The sequence below is a fragment of the Dreissena polymorpha genome, chromosome 16, assembly GCF_020536995.1.
Source record: "Dreissena polymorpha isolate Duluth1 chromosome 16, UMN_Dpol_1.0, whole genome shotgun sequence".
In the NCBI taxonomy this organism is placed as follows: Eukaryota; Metazoa; Mollusca; class Bivalvia; order Myida; family Dreissenidae; genus Dreissena; species Dreissena polymorpha.
Window position 1 is genome coordinate 40,193,342 of NC_068370.1, and position 22,728 is coordinate 40,216,069.

A 22,728-nucleotide genomic window follows, 5' to 3' on the forward strand; every position below is an offset into this window, starting at 1 on the left:
CCTTTTAAATAAAAGAATTCTCTTTAATGTGATTGTCTGATTACCGGTATTATTAATCTCATGTGCATTAGACTTCAATATTATGTAATACGTGTCTGGTCATTATTGAACACATACCACATTACAATGTTTAATGTTTTTGATGCAAATATCAATTACCTTGAACTCTTGTTATCGATTCATAGTGTATAGACATCTTGTTGTATTTAATTCTATAAATTTGCATCAATTTCAATTACAGCAGTATCTTGAGACACAACAAGTAGGTAGTTTGTTGGGCGACAGTGGCTACGGGCTCAAGACATTTCTTTTGACCCCCAAACTGAATCCAATTACCCAGCAAGAAGTGCGCTACAATGCTGCTCATAGGCGTGGCAGGGTGGTGGTAGAACGGGCCTTTGGAATCCTTAAATCCAGATTTAGGTATTATTTTATTACTTTTGAAAAAAAGTTGATTGATGCCATTGTTAATTATCTGTATATATACTTTATCTACTTGATGATATTTTTTTGTTTTCTAAATCATCCATCTATTTAACAACTGATGTCAATCAGTTATTGTTATATCCATATTGCAATGATACATACACCAAATGAAAGCTTGTGTACTTTTTTGGGTTTTTGCTTAAATATTTTCAATATAAAAAACCTTCCTATATAGGTTTATGTTACTATATTTAGTTGTTTACATAATATTTGGTATTTTTGCCTTTTAAGAATCAAATATTTCAATCCCTAAATTGATAAAATCAAATGACTTTTTTAATTGAATACAATAAATTAGTGGTAGAAAATGTAATTGGCAACATGAAAATGCGTTTGTGTTGCTTGCTTTTAAAGATGCCTTCACAAGTCGGGGGGATGCCTCCCATTTCAATCTCAACGAGCTGCAAAAGTTGTTGTGGCCTGCATGAGACTGCACAATCTTTGTGTGCAGTTCAATGTTGCAGTTCCACAGGTGAACGACACAGAGAATGATGAAATTGATGATAATATTGTAGGAGATGGAATAGATGTGAATGCACAACAGGCTAGACAGCTGATAATTGATCGATTTTAAAAGTTGTCAACATGTAACAATACTTTACACCCATAAAGTGTGGGCACATTTGAGAAACAAAATACTTAAGTGTATACACAATGATTGATACAATTTTTTTTAATTAATTCGTATTTGTCTGCCCTTATTTCCCTTTGATTTTGTAACAATTTGATTTGACACATCTATTCCATCCCCTACACTATTATTATTTGGAAAGAACAATGATTTAGATAACGAAATCACTTTTATTCAGTTCATTGTATAATCAGTCATTTCATTGTATAATCTGTTGATAACTTATGAAGCATTCTTTTACATTTATATACTGTGATAAAATTATGATAATAATTATAATTTAATAAACTGACTATTGTTCAATATGGTTGCATGCACATCAATAAATGACATCAGCTTTGTTGATCTCATTTATTGAGGTGCATACATCGATATTGACCAATAGGTTCGATCAAAAATAAACATATTTTGTCTATTTTTCATCATGTTCATCTTGTTGGTTTTATATAAGGAAAAATTATCAATGTTTAGAAATATAAATTATAATATTAAAAGGTTTAAAGGAATGTAACACATAAACTTAACAAAAGCTGTATATCACAGCGGGCTCGACTATTGATCATCTTTGATTTCTGTTGTCACCTGAAAACATTAGGGCTATTTGTATAACATGCATGCCCTAAATCTGGGCTGTCGGTTGTAGTTAGTGCTATTGTGTATATACATTTTTTGTCACTGTGAACTTGACCGTTAACCTAGTGACCTGAAAATCAGGAGTCATCATTTAGTCATGATAAATGTACCTTTGAAGTTAAATGATCCTATGCCTAAGTATTTTTGAGTTATCACCCGGAAACCATTTTAATGTTTTGAGTCACTGTGACCTTGACCTGCAAAATATAAATGGTCATCAGCCAGTAATAATATCAATGTACCTATGAAGGTTCATGATCCTAGGCGAAGCATTATTGAGCTATCATCCGGAAACAATTTTACTGTTTCAATTCACTGTGACCTTGACCATAAACCTAGTGACCTGAAAATCAAAAGGGGTTATCTGCCAGTCATGATCAATGTACCTATGAAGATTCATGATCCTATGCGTAAGCATTCTTGAGTTATCATCAAAAAACCATTTTACTGTTTCTAGTCACTGTGACATTTACCTTTGACCTAGTGACCTGAAAATCAATGCAGGTCATCTGCCAGTCATGATCAATGTACCTATAAAGTTTCATGATATTAAGCATAATTGTTCTTGAGTTATCATACGGATATCATCTGGTGGACAGACGGACAGACCAACCGTCAGACATGTGCAAAACAATATAGTATCTTTCTTCGAATGGGGGCATAAAAATGACTTTCACCTGAACAATATTCAGACGCCAACATTTTGGTGAGAAGTGCAGCCCTGACCATTTCATTAATAGTCGAGCTAATATTCAAATACATTTGTAGTTGAATGCTTAAGCTTTTGAAAACGGAGTGACTCTTTTTAAATGAACTAGTTCTTCCAATAATTCCAATTTCCTTCGCTCAATTGCCAGAAGTTCATCATGGCAGTCACCTGAAATACACATGTATATTATTCACATTGAGGATATTTGTTGGATTTGGTGGATTATCGATTTTAATTCACGACGTTGAGTGATCATAGAAAATATATATATGTTATATGATCACGAGTGAATTAAAATCGATATTCCACCAAATTCAACAAATTTTCTTTTTACTATATGCTTTTTTTCTCTGTTTATATACATTGATAAAGATTTTAACAACAGATTTTCCCTGGAATAATATTGTCATTTAGAAAAAATGACATCATTTCACAGTAAACAGTGAAAATTATCAATAATTTTCACTGATAATTTTCACTATTTGAAACAGTGAAATTATCAATTTTAATTCACTGATATTTCTCTATAAACCATCGGAAAGCACAAAATAAATTTGTAAAGCCAATTTTTACACATGCAAGGACATGTGTATGTAATAATTCATAGACACTGTCATTATTCTAAAAATGTATGATCGCAAAGCTCTATTTGGCAGAGCCCTGGACTTCAAAGACAATTATCATGTGTGCGTCCCAAGCACAGTCACATTGGTGGTGAAATTATCATGAAATTACTTCTAATGCCATTTTCGCACATCAGATGATATGCAATACCTGTAATGTTGTTATTTTCCAAAATATCAATTTAATATACTATGATTCAAGTATGCAAGTTGAAAATTATAGGAAGTTATTTTAGTTATTAATAAACAAACATCATTACAATAATGTTATGAGTATATCTTGTTGTTTTTTTTTCAATAAAAAATGATACATACATTTCCTTTTCTTGTTGACCCTTTTCATTACGGTGTCTGTGCTTTTTGTTCTGGAGCCGTATTCATCAATAATAAACTCAAACTTGGACTCAAGCTCAGACTTTGACTCAGACTTAGACTTACTAAAGACAGACTCAGGATTCGTATTCACGAACGCGTTTGGAAATAGACTTCAATAAGATTGATTTTTTTTCTGACGTCACGTCTAAGCGAGCACTCTAGTAGAGAAAACGCGCCAAATAGTGTCATAAATTGCAGAAGACATTTCTGATACAAATTATATTATAAGATGGAGTGTTTGTCTGAGGAAAATGTTATGAAGCGTCAGAAGGCTCCAGATTGGACCGAGCCAGCAGAAATTGTGTTGAATGCGCTGGTTCGGGACCACTGGAACCTTCTATTCGGCGATTATAAGGGGATAGGAGCGGAAAAAATTTCGGTACTCAGAAGAAAGAAATGGGACGAGATTGGGAGCAGGTTGTCATTGTAAGTTAAATGTTATTTTTGTTATCTGCCTTATATTTTTATATTATATTTAATAGCATATGATTGGATTTGCTACCGATAGCGTTTTTGATAGCGCCGCATAATACACTATGTAAATAAGGGGCATAACCACTCAACAAATTGTACTTACGGATTTCGGATGTGATTGTGAAATGTGTTTTAGTTTCAAACACATGTTATGAGTATGGTGCAGTTGCACGTTCTTTGTTTCCTAAATTTGCACACGTGAATTATTATTTTAGTATTAATAATGAATATTTGTGCAATCACGGATAAATGTACCATTTAAGAAGGGCTATTGTTTTACTTTTCATCTCGTACCCTGTTAGATCCGTACCCATGTGTGTTTTATTCGTACCCGTAAACAATCTTCACATTTCTTAATGAACTTTTCATTTACTACAAGTTTACATCGATTTCTAATACCCTGTATCTCGTGTATATTTAACTAATCAACAGCCATGATGGTAAACATGAAGTGTAGTGTGCACTACTAATGTATTTACTATAATATCTACACACATACCATTGTATTTATTGAAATTTTTAGAGAATTCGGAGTCGCAAGAACTGGCGAACAGTGCCGGAAGAAATTCCAAAATTCAAAAGCTCGGTGTAAGTTGTCATAAATTTATTTTTTTTATGCTTTCATCTCATGTTTGTGTATTTAATTTGTTGAAAAAGTATTAATACATGAAACTTGCAGTTTGTTTCAATATTACTACATGTTGAACCTAATATGCATTTTCTATGTGATAAAATCATAATGAATATTTTTAAAAATCGACTTTTATTGTTAAATGTAACATAAATATTAATATTCTTTTTGTAATTGAAAAAATGTGGTAAAAAGATCTGACACTTAATTATTCATATGATTATTAATTAAACTTCTCCATAAAGTATATTAGTTTACAGTGCGAATTTCATGGTACACGGATTCAGTCATTACTGGATCGCTTAGGTCTTTATCGGATTACATGTGTATGGTGTTATTTCTTAAAATTTTACCCAGCATTTGTGAAAAATATTGAAAGATATGCACATTTCCAGAAAGGTAAATTATTTCTGCGTTCAATTAGACTAAGTTCATAAAAATCGCTGCATATTTGATGAAGTAATGGCTGTTAAAAGGGATGCACCCTATATTCGGGTTATTTTGAGTTGATTACCTTGTTATAAATAAATTTCATAGTGAAAAATATGTATTCAGAGAACTCAACTTTTCAAAATAATTTGATTATTTTACATTTGAAATGATGTTTTTACTAATAAATATCATAGCCACACGCTAACCACCTGTGTATTGGACATCTTCAATTGAGTTTTTATGTATTTTGAGACAATCCCCATATTCCTGAATATGTGTCACAAGTTCACCACATGTACATTATTCACTAAATCACAAGTTGCAGCTTTCATGCTTATTGTATATGGTACACATCAATTTGGTGCATACATAACATGACCTTGTTTTGCTTTCCAAAAAAGAAACAGTTGTTAATATTGACACAGGTCAACAACAACATGAATCGACTGAACAATGATAGGCTTTTAACATTAATAAACGTAAATAAAAGTATTTTGCAATTAACTGTTAACCTATCCGTTACTAACTTCTTCCAATGTAGACATAAAAAAGGTCGGAGAAATGAGGCACCCAACAACAGGCGGTGGCGATGCAGTTCAATTAACATCGTCGGAGGAGGTGCTTGCCTCCACGATGCAAGGCCACCCTGTTGTTCAGGGCCTAACAGGGGGTGTAGACTCAGACGGTAACCATTTATTATTTAAAAATGAAGTTATTATTTAAAAATGAAGTTAAGTAATGGACAGTAATTATTATCCTGCCAAAGGCGGAGGGATATTGTTTTTGCGTGGTACGTCCGTCCTTCTGTCCGTCCTTCCGTCCGTTTGTTTATCTCTTATACGTCAAAGTGTCAACCATTTTAGGCTGCAAGGGCTGAGTTTGTTTGATATCTGAGATATGTTTGGGAAGAGTTCTGAGTCTATGTGTCTGACTCTGTTTATATATGATTATTATTATTTAATATTTTTATTTTATTTTCAAAGCCTTAAACAAGTAGATTTTTCATAATTTATATACTACATAGTATTGCAATAACTGTGTATGACTGTATTGAAATGATGTATCTTTGGCTATCATTATTAATAATTTATTAATATTTTGTAGCATTTTATATATTCTGAGTTGGTGATATATACCGGTAGCCAGTATTTTGTAACATGTTCACTGAGCTGACTGTTAAAGCGACTCTTTGAAATAATAAATCCACTTTTTTGTAACAAAATGCATTGTCATTTAATGCCACACCTAAAGTAACAACACAATTAAACATAATAATCAACTTATTATATCTTTTTATTGATCATATATATGTTTTTTTAGTTGTTGCATCACAGACAAGGATTTGGGCACTGGCAACCGGGAGCAATCCGGAACAGAAAGGTACATTAAAAAATCACCATATACCAAACCATACATGTACATAACATTAATTGCAGATTACGCTTCTATTTAAATCCGTGCATTCAATAATTTATCATTGTTTGTATTATAAACTGTTATTACTTTAAATCAAATTTAAAAAACAACAGCAGCGATAAAATACAAAAAAATTCATCTTGTTCCTTATTATTAACAACAAATAACACACAATGCTGCAATAACTGTTTTCTTTATCAACAAATAATAACATCATTATTTTGTCCATATTAAATAATCTTTGCATTTACTGTTGTCACAGATGCATCAAATCTATGCATAGTTGTAACTGTACAAATATTATTAATGAGAATAAGTGTATGCTTTTTTAGCTGAGTGTAAAATGTAACACTTTTGTGTCCAGAAGCATATTGGCGGGGAATATCAATTCAACAAATTTGCTTGATAAAACTTGCAATTGCATACTTTCTTAGTTTAGTAAAAAACGATAATTATAGGAACAGCCATCTGCTATTTCTGTATTGTAATTTTTAATGAATGTAGTCATGAACTAGGATTAATCATTTGTATTATGTATAATTTCAGAACAAATGACCGTGGACACACAACTGGAGAACAAAAACGATTGTAAGTTATAACATTTTCTTTTTAATGCATTGCATTATTTCATTACTAAATTACACCAGAATTTAAATACATTTATTTCAAAAAAATGAATAATCATAACTTTATTAGCTCATCTATTTTTTGAAAAAAAATTATGAGCTATTGTCATCACCTTGGCGTCGGCGTCGGCGTCCGGTTAAGTTTTGCGTTTAGGTCCACTTTTCTCAGAAAGTATCAATGCTATTGCATTCAAACTTGGTACAATTACTTACTATCATGAGTGGACTGGGCAGGCAAAGTTAGATAACTCTGGCGTGCATTTTGACAAAATTATGTGCCCTTTTTATACTTAAAAAATTGAAAATTTTGGTTAAGTTTTGCGTTTAGTTCCACTTTTCTCAGTAAGTATCAATGCTATTGCATTCAAACTTGGTACACTTACTTACTATCATGAGGGGACTGGGCAGGCAAAGTTAGATAACTCTGGCATGCATTTTGACAGAATTATGTGCCCTTTTTATACTTAGAAAATTGACAATTTTGGTTAAGTTTTGTGTTTAGGTTGATTTCATTCCTAAAGCATCAAAGCTATTGCTTTCATACTTGCAGCACTTACTAACTATCATAAGGGGACTGTGCAGGCAAAGTAATGTAACTCTGACTGGCATTTTGACAGAATTATGTGCCCTTTTTATACTTAGAATACTTTTATACCCCCCCACCCCACCACCCACAATTTTTTTTTTTTTTTTTTTTTTAATTTTTTTAAGATCATCTCACAAATTACCACCACACCCTCACACTATACCCCCCCCCATTTTTTTTAAAACGGTTATGTTTGAAATACCGTCCAACTATCGCACCCAAACCCCCCCCCCCCCCCCCCCCCATCGCCCCCCAAACCCCCCCCCCCCCCCGCGCTTTTTTTTTTTTCGCTTTTTGGAAGATAATGTAATAAATGTCCACAACCCCACACTATACACCCCTCTTCACTCCACTCCTCCCTCCTTTGTGATTGAAAATGAGAGTCCCTTCACCTTTAAAAAGAAAATAGATGAGCGGTCTGCACCCGCAAGGCGGTGCTCTTGTTTTTAATTTGTCTTCATGACTGAAAATATGAGATTTTCATGTTCGTGATAGCCCGCCAAATTCGTCCGTCCGTCAGTCGCCCGTTCATGTTTCAATTATATCCCATTCAGGGGTAAATGTGTGCTAACACGTTAATAATGAAAAAAAATCTCTGATACGGTAAGGAATAGAGTATCTGTCTGTAGAAAAAAACATGAGTCAAGTTAGCGTTATAGAACCATCGTAGCCCTCTTGTGATTTGAATAACATTGTTCATGTTGTGTTTCAGTGGAAAACGACGGTAAAGAACATGGAGAAAAGGAAGGTGTGTTACAGTGTACATACAATTGCTCAGTCAAACATGTTGCAATAACCTGTAAATAAAATACAACTTCCTCATTCCGCAAAGAAAGCGCCCTATGTTAATCAATCTGTCTGTTCGTCTGTGTGGTCACCTTACAACCATTGTCCTAGCCTTATATAAAAATTAATGTTACGAGCGTTATTCCATTTGAAAACGTAACTTCATTATAGGCTGTCCGGCTAGCGCAGTGGTTGGCACACTCGCTTCTCATCTAGGCGACCCTGGTTCGAACTTCGCTGCCGGCGCATGTTAGTTTGATTGGTGGCGGAGAGGTGGGGTTTATTTTCAGTAAAAAAACTTTATACCACAATAACTCTAATTGTAACGATTACATAGTTGTATTTAATTTCATCATTCAACATACACATATTTTTATCATTTACACAGGACGCACTGAACCAGTCGAACGTGGACTGAAAAGAAAGGAATGTAAGATTTTCATATAAATATAGATTTAAGAGATTGATTAAATGATGTTCAAACTTTAGTAAGTCATGAAACAATTTAAATATCAATAACTTTTAACTTATGAAAACATTGCAGTCAACAAGTCAAAATTAAAAAAAAACATCAAACAATATCTTATGAACAGTGAAAATGCATGACAATGTAACATCATGTTTAAAATCCTATATCATTTACAGCATTCTCAAAGAAGTCGGACAAGAGGCGCACCATAACTGAGAGCAGCATCGACTGCCTAACGTCTGAAGATCTGCGAGTAGACATTAAGAAAATTAACATAGAAATTGAGAAACTAAATCATGAAATTGAGAAAATTATACTGGAAAAGCAACTTGTTAAGTTAAAAATCAAAAACGAGGAAAATTATGCCATTTATCTACAGTCTAAGACCATGTATTACAATGCAAAGGTGTTAGGTAACTTATAGAATTCGATTTGACTTAAGGCGTAAAAAGTTGTTTGTAAAGTTAAAAAGTTAAAAAAAAAGTGTAAGGATTTTATTATTATTAAATGATTGATTGACTCACGTCATTTATTTATTATGCCCCTCTTCGAGGCTGTTTGATTAAAAATATTGCAAACTTGTTTTGGTTAAATATTTATCTGTATATCATGAAACACATTCGATACACCCCTTGAACAGTTTTCATATAATGTATGAAGGTACTTTGAAAAGGAGAATGTTACACATTTTACATGTATAGTGTTTCTTAAACAGTATGACTGCAAAAAATACATTTACAGGTAATAAAAGGAAAATGAATAGCTAATTATGCAATAAGCATATTTAGTTCATCTTCAGTTTCTTTCCTTTCTTACAATCTACTGAAACATGTTTCAGTAATGAAATGCCGCATAGCGCGTCCGTCCACATTGTCAGGCGGATTGGCTACAGGTTGTGCTGCTTCATAGGCATCAATTTCAGGGATCTCGACTGAGTCGTTGCGCGCAATTCCAATATTGTGCAGAACGATGCATGCACTAATGTGCTGTACAGCCCTTGTTGGTGTTGCGCGGATCTTGCGTCCCAATATTCCGAATCGGTTCTTTAACATCCCGAATGTCTGTTCAATCATCACTCTTGTTCTACAGAGTGACCTGTTGAATCTGTCTTCGGACTGGTTCACTGGTCGTAAATAGGGTGTCAGCAAATAGCGAGAACAACCATACCCGCTGTCTCCGATGAGTAGGCCAGCATGCTGTCCTGTATTAAATAGATTAAGACGGGTTAATTACTATCATTAAAGTTAAATCGATATACTTGACTACGACACGGAACATCACACAATAATACAGTACGCATATACGGCACATCTTTTAGCTAGTCCATTGGCTTCAACGCCTGAACGAAACTTCTTTAATATAGAAAATAATAGACATGCTTAGCACTCGACAAGCCTCGTTCGTTGTCCTTATTTGCACAATATGTACACTACCAGACTAACTTTCTATGTAATATGATTTCATAAAACATATATGCGAAAAGAAACGGGGCGAATGTTTAAAAGCTGACCGTTTTCAAACTGGTTCCGGAGTTCACAATTCCTCCATATCCTTGCGTCGTGTGTTCTTCCCGGCCAGTTCGCTGTGAAACTTGTTATCTTGTAGTCTGCATCACAGATCGCCTGAAACAAAATAAATGCATACGAATTCGACTATCGCATCCAGGGGACCGGACCTTACATTATTTTCAATAGAAACAAGTACTTTTTATCTCATGATATTTTTTAATTGACAATTTTAAATCACAAAAATAACTATATTATACATAACCAAACAGAAAATACCTAAATCAAGTTAACAAATGCCATGACCGTGACGTTCAACTTTGAATATCGAAGTTTAACGACTTTAATGCATTATCTTGATGTGTACTGCACCTGTACGTTAATGGTCGGGATCCCTTTCCGTCCAATGAAATCTTCTACATTTTCATTTGGTTTCTTTATGTTTATGTGCGTGCAGTCTATGCATCCAAGCGCATTAGGGAAACCTGAAATTTGTTTTTATTAAAATTAATGTTAAAAAATGAACTTTGACATAAATGTAAATGAAATCAATTTAAAAAATAGCCGACAACGACCGATTTAGCGTTAAATTTCCCTGGTACGGTAATGTAAGTATACTCGGGGTACATGTAAGTAGTACCCGAGCCGACAATGACCAAGCGAGCATCAGTAACTAAAGTTCCGGTTTCAATATTTATTTATTCAGAAATTTCGAGGTAAAATGCTTAAACAGAAAATAAAAATTAATTTATAAAATTACTATTTATTTATTTAATGAAATTATTGTCATTTCGATCCATTAAAGCACAGTCAAAACTTTCGCAGAAAATACAGTCTAACTGAAACCACTTACGACTGACTTATTTACGAACCGACTGACTCGCGACAAAATGGTCCAAAATAATATAAATTATACTCATAATTAAGTTTAACAACAATAAAAACCAAAACTTACAACATGTGGGGGGGGGGGGGGGTTTAAGATTAAATTTGGACATTGTTCAACAAAACGCTATCCTTGCTTGCCACAATCTCCCAGTTATATTTGGTTATATCATACTTAAATGTGTGGGCATTTTAACACTGACAAACAACATGAGTTTTGAAAACATGCAATCAATCGTTGAATACACGATTTTTACTTAATTTCCAAGAACCTCTAACCATAATTAGCGTTTGCATTAAAAACCATTGCTCAATCATTTAATATTATAAATATATACGAACAATCATATAAAAAAATATAAACCGCCGCGGGGAGCGAACTACCAAAAGAGGAACTTGTGAACAATGTAGATCTGACGCTGTACCAACTGCGCTATAACATTTCCAATAATTATTGGAAATTATTAACGTTTAGTATTCGAAAGTTAAGTGAATTGAATACACACAATCTTAAAATAGATTGTAAGTAGTCTTTAAATCAAACTATAAATTGTGTAATATTTCATATTATAACAAAATTCGCATGTTGTGTTATGTCAATTAATTGAAAAATTTAAGGATACAGTAAAATGGGATTAAAACATGCATAAATCTAGTTCATTTGAAAGAATTGAAACTTTAAAATATCAATAGCGTTGGAGGCTATAAATATAAATGTTTGTAAACAAAAACAGGACGCTAGCTAACTGAATGGATGACCACTAAAATGTTTTTTTTCCTTCACATACCGGCTATGGCTCCAAGCCCTTGCTTCACACGGGCGGCGTCTATTCCAGTCGGGAACTTGACGAAGTCCGACACTTTTGCGGCCAATATAGCACTGACCTGTGCACAGACCCTACAAACTGTAGCCTGTGACAGACCAGTGCTGTCAGCCACGGTGAGCTGCAGGTCCCCGCTAGCAACGTACCGCAGGTAGGTGCACACCGATAGTGCCACTGGGATCGGCAAACTTCTATTTGTGTGTCTCTCTACGTCAAAGCAAATTTCGCATATGAATTGGAGAGTGTCTCTCGTAAATCGAAACCGCTTGTAAAGTTCGACATCTCTGTATATTTCCAGCGGATTTGTACGATCTAAAAACACTCTCTCTACGCGCAAGCGCCGATTATTTCTACACCGACGTAGATTCCTATGGGCAGCGGCCATGTTGGTTTAGCTACGTGCTTAGAACGTTACGTCGCGACTACACGTACGTAAGTCTACAAATAGTAGACTCAGAATTTTAGACTCAGGCTTATGAGTCTGAGTCTAAAACTGGGATGATTTCAGTTTCGTGAATTAACTTTTTTTAAACTGAGTCTGAGTCTGAGTCTGAAACTTAGCGTAAGTCTAAAAAAATAGACTTACGGATATTGGTGAATACGGCTCCTGGAAATAAGAAAGCAATTTAGTTTTCGAAAAGCTATACAAATGTATACATACATTTTGGAATATAACTATATATATATATTTAAGCAATGTTTTAGCAAAGTGCAATTCATTCATAGAAAGCTTAAGAAATAGTTTCAATAAATTTAGTTAAAATAATCTAAATAGACAACACATAGATTGAAGAAATGTATCATTGTTTGTCAATATTAACATTAATTGATCAGCGATTGTTATGAAGAAATGTATCATTGCCAATACTAACATTGATTGATCAGTGATCGATACATTATTTAAGTATTTTTGTGCCATAATAATGCATAATTTCTAATCTTCCGAGATTGGTGAACAGGATTCACTGTCTGAATCTTCGAAGAAACCTCCAGGTTTATCTAAAGAAACAAAAAACGTACAAACACACATATGACCATAAAACAGGTGTGTTTTGTATGTGTATTTTTTTTTATTAGCTCATCTATTTTTTGAAAAAAAAATATGAGCTATTGTCATCACCTTGGCGTCGGCGTCGGCGTTGGCGTTGGCGTCCGGTTAAGTTTTGCGTTTAGGTCCACTTTTCTCAGAAAGTATCAATGCTATTGCATTCAAACTTGGTACACTTACTTACTATCATGAGGGGACTAGGCAGGCAAAGTTAGATAACTCTGGCGTGCATTTTGACAGAATTATGTGCCCTTTTTATACTTAAAAAATTGAAAATTTTGGTTAAGTTTTGCGTTTAGTTCCACTTTTCTCAGTAAGTATCAATGCTATTGCATTCAAACTTGGTACACTTACTTACTATCATGAGGGGACTGGGCAGGCAAAGTTAGATAACTCTGGCATGCATTTTGACAGAATTATGTGCCCTTTTTATACTTAGAAAATTGACAATTTTGGTTAAGTTTTGTGTTTAGGTCCATTTTATTCCTTAAGCATCAAAGCTATTGCGTTCATACTTGCAACACTTACTAACTATCATAAGGGGACTGTGCAGGCAAAGTAATGTAACTCTGACTGGCATTTTGACAGAATTATGTGCCCTTTTTATACTTAGAAAATTGAAAATTTGATTAAGTTTTGTGTTTAGGTCCACTTTATTCCTACAGTATCAAAGCTATTGCTTTCATACTTGCAAGATTTATGAACTATCATAAGGGGACGGTGCAGGCAAAGTTATGTAACTCTGACTGGCATTTGGACGGAATTATGGGCCCTTTATACTTAGAAAATTGAAAATTTGGTTAAGATTTATGTTTTGGTCACTTTACCCCTAAAGTATCATAGATATTGCTTTCATACTTGGAACACTCACAAACTATCATAAGGGTACAGTAAAAGGACAAGTTGCATAACTCTGGTTGTCATTGTTACGGAATTATGGCCCTTTTTTGACTTAGTAACTTTTAATATATGGTTAAATTTTGTGTTTCGATCCACTCGAAGTATCAAGGCTATTGCTTTCAAACTTCAAATACTTACATGCTATCATGAGGTTACTGTACCTGGCAACTTGAATTTTACTTTGACCTTTGAATGACCTTGACTCTCAAGGTCAAATTATTAAATTTTGCTAAAATTGCCATAACTTCTTTATTTATGATTAGATTTGATTGATACTATGATGAAACTACTCTTACCTGACATACCACAATAGACTTCACCCAAACCATCCCCCGTGCCCTCCCCCCCCCTCCCCCCCCCCCCCTAATTTTTTTTTTTTTTTTTTTTTTTTTTTTTTTTTTTTTTAAGATCATCTCACAAATGACCACCACACCCTCACACTATACCCCCACCCCACCCCCCCACCCCACCCCCCCCCCCAAATTTTTTTTTTTTTTTATTTATTTTTTTTTTTTAAGATCATCTCACAAATTATCACCACACCCTCACACTATACCCCCCCCCCCCGATTTTTTTTTTTTTTTTTTTTTTTCGCTTTTTTGGAAGATAATGTAATAAATGTCCACAACCCCACACTATACACCCCTCTTCACTCCACTCCTCCCTCCTTTGTGATTGAAAATGAGAGTCCCTTCACCTTTAAAAAGAAAATAGATGAGCGGTCTGCACCCGCAAGGCGGTGCTCTTGTTTGAAGATAAAACAATATAACACAACAAAAGTATTTTTTCTTAATTTAATAACTTTTAATGAGCTTGTTTAAGGCAGTGAGTCTACTTTTTATAATATAAATGTGTTACTGTTTGGTTATGTCATATAATGTGTAAATATTAATTAATGTTTTTCATCACGAAAATAAATACCGTAGGTTGCTTGATAATTTAAATAAAATCGTGATGTTGATATATTTTAGTTATACATGTACAAACAAACGTACAGAATCCATAATAAATTTACAATTACAGGTTAAATAAAATCTTAGCGAAGTTGGAACAGTAAAGATGTAACATTCTGTCTAACACGCGAAGCCTTCCTGGCCCGAGCTGACAATAGAGGTCGCACGTAATCACGCAAGTAGTCGCGCCGTGGCGTGCTGCAGATAATTCAGGAGCGAGCAGCTGCAATAGACGGCCGGTGTTCGTGAAGAGGAAACCTGGGTTCTTCAATTAACACAAAGAGGTTTTTTCACCGTCGCTGCATGTCTTCGCCATGATAACGGAGTTACTCGCCGGGGTACGACCATTGAAGTGTTCTGAGATGATACATTCCAAATCCTGAAATATTTAAATACGCGTTAATCAATCGATACTTTATATATATCGGTATATTTAAAGCAACAATGAAGTGGCAATTAAATAATGATTGTATTCTTTTAAATGCACATACTAACACATAAAATATGTAGGAAATTCAACGATTCGAACCAATGCTTAGATCAATCCAAAACGTGTTCAGACTACTGCTATACCGACTGCGCTATTCACTCTGCATTACGTTAAGGAGTATTGTAACTACTATCTAAATTCTATCCATACGGTATGTTGAAAAAATATCATTTTGAATATCCACACAGAAATGCTTATTAATATGTCCATTATTGCTTCTTAAACTTTAGATTTTAATTATAATGGCTAGTAGATAGAAGTCACATGCTTTTTTAATATTATTGTAAACACCCATTTAAGATGCTTTAAATATGAGATAAACTTACATACAATTTTCAAACGACAACTCATATTACACACTAAATACTGTTTTCAAAATATCGTAATAGTTAGTTATTGTCCGACACTATAATTATACGACCAACCAAAGTTTCTTTCATTCAATGATCCAGTGCAAAACAATACGTGTTTCTTAATCAGGTTTAAATAAATAATGTCCAAAAAGTAGTCAGTGACGATTGTGTGAAAACATAATATAAATAAATATATAATATAGTGTTAAGGCTCTTACCTCAAGTTCGGCATCCATTCCATAAGTTTTTAATTTTCAAACGAAATCAAACACATGTGTACACAAATATCTCACGCACAAATACAAATACATTTTTCGCAAAAAATTATGACGTAATGAAAATGACGATTTGCCATGACGTCGTCGATGTCATTTGTGCTGGTTTTCTAATGGCGCGTTAACATAATACCACATGGATGTTTTGTATCTATCATGTATTATTTTTCCATAATGTAAATTCAAACATGCTATATGTTTCCATAGTTGGTTCCCGCAATGTGTGCTAACAATTTTTGTTAAATATGTTTAGTTGTAGGCTATGTATGTTTGTGAGAAATGAAAAAAAGTGTTAGTCAAAACAATAATAGCAAATCATTTTCCCATTGTGCATTTTCAGGACAAGCTGTAACTTAAATCACCTATGTGGTATTTTATTTTATTATGGGAGTTTTGTGTCAATAATTTGCAATAGCTGGAATTATAATCGTTTACTAATACAAAATTTAAAAGAAATGAGTGTTTATTTTTGTTTTTTCTTACATTCAGTTGATAAATAATTCCTTAAAGCGGGTATATACGATTTTTAAATGTGCTGAATTGTAAAATATTGATACAAATATGTTATAATAACACACAATATGCAAGAAAAATGATACATTTAAGACGAATTTCATAAAATACAGCAAATACAAATTAGCGCCCCGAGCCGATTGTGACGAAGATAATTCGTAATTATTTTCCTACAATAATCGATGCATTCGTCTTTTTAGTAAGTGTTCGTGTGTCGTATGAATCGATATCGCTGCAGGAATTTCAAATGAACCGTTAAACTAAATTTAGATTCACATCGTACATGCATGATATACATGCTGGCGAATTCGGCTGTACAGCCTTTTTCGATTTCAGAATTAAATATCTGGCTTATTTAGCATTTTTCGACACATGTTCTTCTTAACTTTTATTTTAGTTTATATTGAAATATATGTATAATAAGTTTTTACACATTTTATATTAATTAATAAATATTTGACAAGATCGTATATACCCGCTTTAAATTTCTAAATTTTTAATGTGCATTTTGATATAAGTTTGCATAGAAAAAAAATGATGCATTAGGCTCTGTTAGGTATTTACTAATATCAATTGATTAATCAATGAAGACAACTACAACTTTCACGTGTTATGTAATTATTTTAATATCGATTTATGAATTAAAATGCAACAAGTAAGACATTTAGATCAATATATTTTATTTATATAAAAAAAAAAAAATTGTACTATTTTCCAATGTTGCTGTGGAATTAAAAAAAACAAGAGCTGTGTTTGTGAAACACAATGCTCCCCACTGCGCTTTGAAGCTGCATGGCAGCTATTTAAGACACATTTACTAATTTTGAATGTAAAGGTAACAGTGACAATGACCTTTGACCTAGTGACCTCAAACCATGTCTGATTGTAGATCTCAATGAGATGCACGTACATGTGATTTTTAAAGAACATAGACCCACAAGTTTTCATTTTATGAGCAAGGTTAAAGTTTTGGGACAGACAAACACTTAAAATGAGTCAATCACAGACAGACAGGTTAAAAACAATATACCCCCTGATCATTCAATCTGGGGTAATAAAAATGTACAGAACATTTGGAAATTTTACCTATTGTGAGGAATGTGTGAACGCCCCCAGTGATACCCATTGTGATGCAGTCTAGGAGTACAGACAGGACCTGAAAATTACTTACACATTTTTTTTGTACGCAAATCATTGAGGTACCAAATTGTTTCCTCATAATGTATCAATCTTCAATAAGGAATTTTTCAAACGTGAACATATCTGTTATGAGTAAAGATATTGATTTAAAATTTTACATACGATCATTTTACTGCATTCTATGCAAGCTCACAATATTATCATTCATGTTGATTGGACGCTGTAGAACGTGGGGTAGGTGTGGTTCCTTATTTTTGCATGTGAAAATTTTGAAACGCGATTTAATTCTAGTTTTATTTCAGTTTAATTTTTTAGGCGTGTTCTTACAAAAGGAAAACAAAAAAATAATTTACAAAACAATAAAGCTCATATGAATATTCAGGAGCGCAATCGCTCACTTTGCATTTAATAGTCTACCTTTCCCTTGTTGCTGAAGCATACCATAGTAACGGATGAATGATTTTAGCATTTGCTTGCATATATTGTATTTAAATGGACACAAGTGCAATTTTAAATAAAAAATATTACCCATTACTGAGATATGTAGGTTTTTAAAGTGTTGAGTTAGGAAAATCACCAAGTGTAGTTAAAGGCGACATACATATTATTCCAATTTAATTTCAATGTCATAATTATAGGCAAGTTTTTACCCAATAAAAACATAACATCAATTAAAGAAAAGCCACAATGGCTCGTATGAATATTCAGGAGCGAAATGGCTAAGTTGGCATGTTATTGAGACATGTAAGTTTATGCGTTTTACTTTTTTATATTGTTGTTATTTAACGCTATACAAGTTTGCGAATTTTACTTTTGAAGTGACGTTTTAAATTTGTTAAGTTGTACATATAATTATTTTTCAATTTTATTCAAACTTTCAGGCATTATCAGATATGTGTTGAATTATTCTCGGTCCAAATTTCAACACAAGCCGTTAAAAAATAAGGGAGCTATATTGATATGATTAAGTGATGCGTTTGAAAAGTCTCCATGTGTTCAATCCAGGGTACGTTACGTTACTTCCGCCTGTGATCTTTGATATACACCAAAGTGTGAACACTTACGGTGAAAATACGATAGATCATACCAACTGTACAAGTTGAGCTCTCTAAAGTTTAACTGAACAGTGTGTGGCTGAAAACTGCATATTCTTTCAGAAGAATAATATTTCCATATGTCGAGACTCAACTGTCAAAATAACAAATATGGCCGACTTGGAGACTATTCAAAACGGTTAAAACGGCCAACATTATTACGGTCTTGGAGAAAAACAAACACATTTCAAACAGAAAATTACAGATATATAATTACAATGAACTCAAATACACAAATACCTTTTCCTGTAAGGCCGACAAGGGCTTTGGTGGCGGCCCTCCCCCAGTCTGCACTACCACAGACTTGATAGCCATTGTTTTTGTTGCGGACTGTAATAATTTAATTAAATTTCAACGTTCATACATATCGCTTTTATTTCATTTAAAGATTGTTATACGGATTACAATGATCGTAAATTCGTCTTTAACTAAAAATGTTTTATTACTTTTATATCTGACCACTTCTTCTTCACCTTCTTCGGTGGTCTCACACACGTTCCTACGCTGTTTACTCTGAATGTAAATAAACATTTATCACTCAGAAAAAATACAAAAATACTTTATTAAATGAATTGTATTAAATGCTGATCTTTAATTTCTAGTATTTAATATAAACACACAATTAACTATTAACCTAATATGAAGTCAAAATGACTCAAATAAAAATATGATCATGATAATATGATATTTCAAAAATCTATAATATGGTTTTGGATATGTCAACAACAAACCTCTCAGTTACTCTATTCCAGAATACCGCATTCATCTCGCCGAGCGATTTTCCCGAACATTGATCAATCAACACCTCAATCTCTTCGCACCAGTTTGATGCTCGGGCGGCCATCTTATCTAACAATCGTCTGACATAGCGCGCCAACTAACTTCAGAGTGTTTTACAACCTCCGTTTGAAGATCGCAGACTGGTTTAACGCTCGTTTAATTCGTAAGAATTCTTAAGTCTGCGAACGTGTTTATGAAACGTTCATACGTATTGGCGTAAGAACGTTCGTAAGTATTTATCGCATAATACTTACGTAAAACTTAAGAATTGTTTATGAAACGGGGCCATTATGCACGTCATTTCATTTTGTTCCTACGTCAAATATTCTGGTTGCTATGGCAACAAATATATATATATATTGTATGTCTGTGTATCTGGTTGTTCAGGCATATCTTTCTCCATATATAAATATATATATATATATATATATATATATATATATATATATATATATATATATAATATATATATATATATATATATATATATACATATATATATATATATATATATATATAATCCGACAATGGTTGAGCCGGTTGGGGACATATATTGCTTGGCAAAAGTCTTGTTGGTATATTAAATGCTGAGCTTGTGGTGTTTTGCATACTTTTACCTTAAATGTTACCGTGCAATCAATTATGTTTTTTAACTGCTTATGATCATGGATACAACACACAATGGAACATGCCAATACTCCTGCTTATGTAGAATCTGTTAAGCTCTTACACTTACTTACATGTATGCTTTGAAACTAATTTTACTTAACCCTTTACTCCATGCATACTCATTTTAACACATTTGCAAACGGAATAGAATTAAACGGAATAAGGCTCTGTTTGTTTATACAATTATAATAAAAATATAATTCTTCAGTATTGCCTGTGGTGAGAACATTCTTTGTTTTAGTACTTGTACAAGAATACTTATATATATATTCATAGTGGGTGAAGTTTGGTAAATATTCATGGAGGAAAGGCTTAATACTAAGGGCTTTTGTACTTTGCTTTATAGGATTAACAGTGTATGTTTTAAATGTCATGTTCATTATTGTATTCCATTATGTAAATTGATGTTAAATGAGAAATACAAATTGCAGAAGCCTGTATTTCAAGGATGCACAGAACAATACATTCTCTCAGCATCAGATGGACTAGGATATGTATTAATTTAACGGTAATTCCGGCTGAAAATGGTAATACTGTTCTTATTTAGCCCTACCTTTTAACAGTAAAAATCTCTACTTTGCCCTACTTTTTGCTAAAATCTTGCCCTACTTTTGCCTTAGTTTTGTGTGGAGAGGCAGTAGAAAGCCTGGATGCTTGCCAGTCATATAACGCTGTTGTACGCTCATGTATTTTGCAAGATTTCTTTTGCATCTTCGCTCTTACACTTTTCTCCACTCATTGCAGGAAAAATAACATTTCTACTTTGAATGTTTTCATCGTATCTGCGTTTTGTGTTGTTTTTTGTTTAATGCTGATTTTATATCAGCAAGTACACTGGTTGATAGGGATTCGTCGCTGAAAAACATCTTTAAGATTTTTTACTGTAGGCGATTTTGTTTTCAAATACGAAGCCATTAACTAACAAAGTCTAAATAAAAAAATGTTATTATCGCGAGGAACAATACTTCATTGATAAAATCGCCAAGAAGAAATAATTAAAAAGCGCGCAGCGGGATACGTACAATTTAATCATAAATATTTAAACACCGATATCTACAGAGTACAGTGGTATCCGTATACCACTTACTGTTTTTGACCCGACTCCTATTCCTGGACGTATCGACTTATACTCGTTTTGTTCAATATATTCAGACAAAAAAAAGTGTAGGCAATGTACTTCACAGTATATGGCACAGTTTTACGTGCTGACCGTATAAGGGTTTCCTAATAGGGTCTTTCTATTACACTGTGCATCGAGTCAGATTGCATGTGGGTGTGCCACTTTTCTAGGTATTTGTGTTCTAAAACGACCTGTTTACGTTTGCGAAAGCTGATAGTGCTTTAGGAAGTTTAGCATTTCTATTCTGGTATCCACATCCGTCTTTATATATTATAACCTTTTCAGTTCCTGTAAGCACATGGTTGTGTAGGTAGTTGAGACCATTGTCCAGGCATGGCACGAGAAAAAGCAGGAGCTGCTCTCTGTACTCTCCAACAACCAGGACGCTGTCAGGAAACTCATTGAGGCCCGGAAGGTACATTCCCGTAATTATTCGGATTACAGCTGAACAAGTTTTCTTGTGAATTAGATTCGATAAATTTGTATGTGGATCTCTTTTTTGCAACTATTGTGTGCATTACTTGTTGAAACTATCGGTTTGTTAGCAAAAATTATACAAGAAATAAGCATAAATATTCTTTATGTTGGTCAAAGCTTTGGCATTGGGCACGTTCGCGATCGATATTGAAAATTCTACGAGCATTTAGAGATGTTCCTAGCGCATATTTTGTGATATTTTACATTCATTTGTGATAATGTAACACATGTATACCTTAGTGGGTGGGGTTATGTTTATTTACTGTTTGATATTTAACCTACGTTTCGAATGCTGTCTGCAGTTAAGCTATAGTATTGTATGAGACTCTTATGATAACAGACTTGAAAATTTACCTGGATTACCAGCTACGCGATTGTTTGAGTTTAAATCCAGATTTTTGTAAAGTTATTGTACACATGTTCACTTAGAGTTATTTAACCTTAGGTGGCGTTGTAGCTGAGAATGACGTCACTATTACGTAAACAATCTGCTGTCAACTGTTTTTATACTGTATTAATTTTTATTGTTTTAAAATACTATTTGCATTTAAAATAGCAAATATGCAGGTAATTTATGTAGTATTATATATTATATTGTTAATACATATTGAAATGTTATATTTTCATTGAAAAATCCAAAATTATTGGTGATTCTGTCAGTCTTCTGCTGTTCACGTTTTGACATTCTAATACTTAGCAGAATTCTGAGGTAACATAATAGAGTATAAAAGGCCGTGAGTTCTGAGTTTGAATCACTCTAACCAGAATGGTTGGGTCGGTAGATGGTAACGCAAGAATATGAGAATAAAAGAAAGACAAAAGCTT

The 22,728-nt window shown here is 33.4% G+C and overlaps 2 protein-coding genes across 2 annotated transcripts; one reads left to right on the forward strand and one right to left on the reverse strand.

The window, feature by feature from the left end:
• Positions 1–1,273: 1,273 nt before the first annotated feature.
• Positions 1,274–12,715, reverse strand: LOC127862859 (putative nuclease HARBI1). The gene is made up of 6 exons (XM_052402115.1): positions 12,056–12,715; positions 10,755–10,867; positions 10,388–10,499; positions 9,846–10,078; positions 3,398–4,474; positions 1,274–2,627 (listed from the first exon to the last, which is right to left on the reverse strand). The coding sequence occupies exons 1-5, from the start codon at positions 12,474–12,476 to the stop codon at positions 4,451–4,453; spliced, it is 903 nt and encodes a 300-aa protein (XP_052258075.1). The 5' UTR covers positions 12,477–12,715; the 3' UTR covers positions 1,274–2,627; positions 3,398–4,450.
• Positions 3,644–9,644, forward strand: LOC127862860 (myb-related transcription factor, partner of profilin-like). The gene is made up of 8 exons (XM_052402116.1): positions 3,644–3,883; positions 4,455–4,519; positions 5,536–5,679; positions 6,315–6,374; positions 6,957–6,998; positions 8,335–8,370; positions 8,797–8,838; positions 9,054–9,644. Exons 1-8 carry the CDS (start codon positions 3,687–3,689, stop codon positions 9,299–9,301), a joined length of 834 nt encoding a protein of 277 aa, XP_052258076.1. The 5' UTR covers positions 3,644–3,686; the 3' UTR covers positions 9,302–9,644.
• Positions 12,716–22,728: the final 10,013 nt, after the last annotated feature.

Bases quoted from the DNA above. Each gene is read 5' to 3' on its own strand.
- LOC127862860 (XM_052402116.1), top strand. From the start codon at position 3,687: ATGGAGTGTTTGTCTGAGGAAAATGTTATGAAGCGTCAGAAGGCTCCA. The intron at 4,520-5,535 runs GTAAGTTGTCAT...CTTCCAATGTAG, and splicing joins CCAAAATTCAAAAGCTCGGT to ACATAAAAAAGGTCGGAGAA. The intron at 8,371-8,796 runs GTGTGTTACAGT...TCATTTACACAG, and splicing joins AGAACATGGAGAAAAGGAAG to GACGCACTGAACCAGTCGAA.
- LOC127862859 (XM_052402115.1), bottom strand. From the start codon at position 12,476: ATGGCCGCTGCCCATAGGAATCTACGTCGGTGTAGAAATAATCGGCGC. The intron at 10,079-10,387 runs GTCAGCTTTTAA...TATTTAATACAG, and splicing joins CCGGAACCAGTTTGAAAACG to GACAGCATGCTGGCCTACTC. The intron at 4,475-9,845 runs GTTCTGCACAAT...ACTGTTCGCCAG, and splicing joins AGCACATTAGTGCATGCATC to TTCTTGCGACTCCGAATTCT.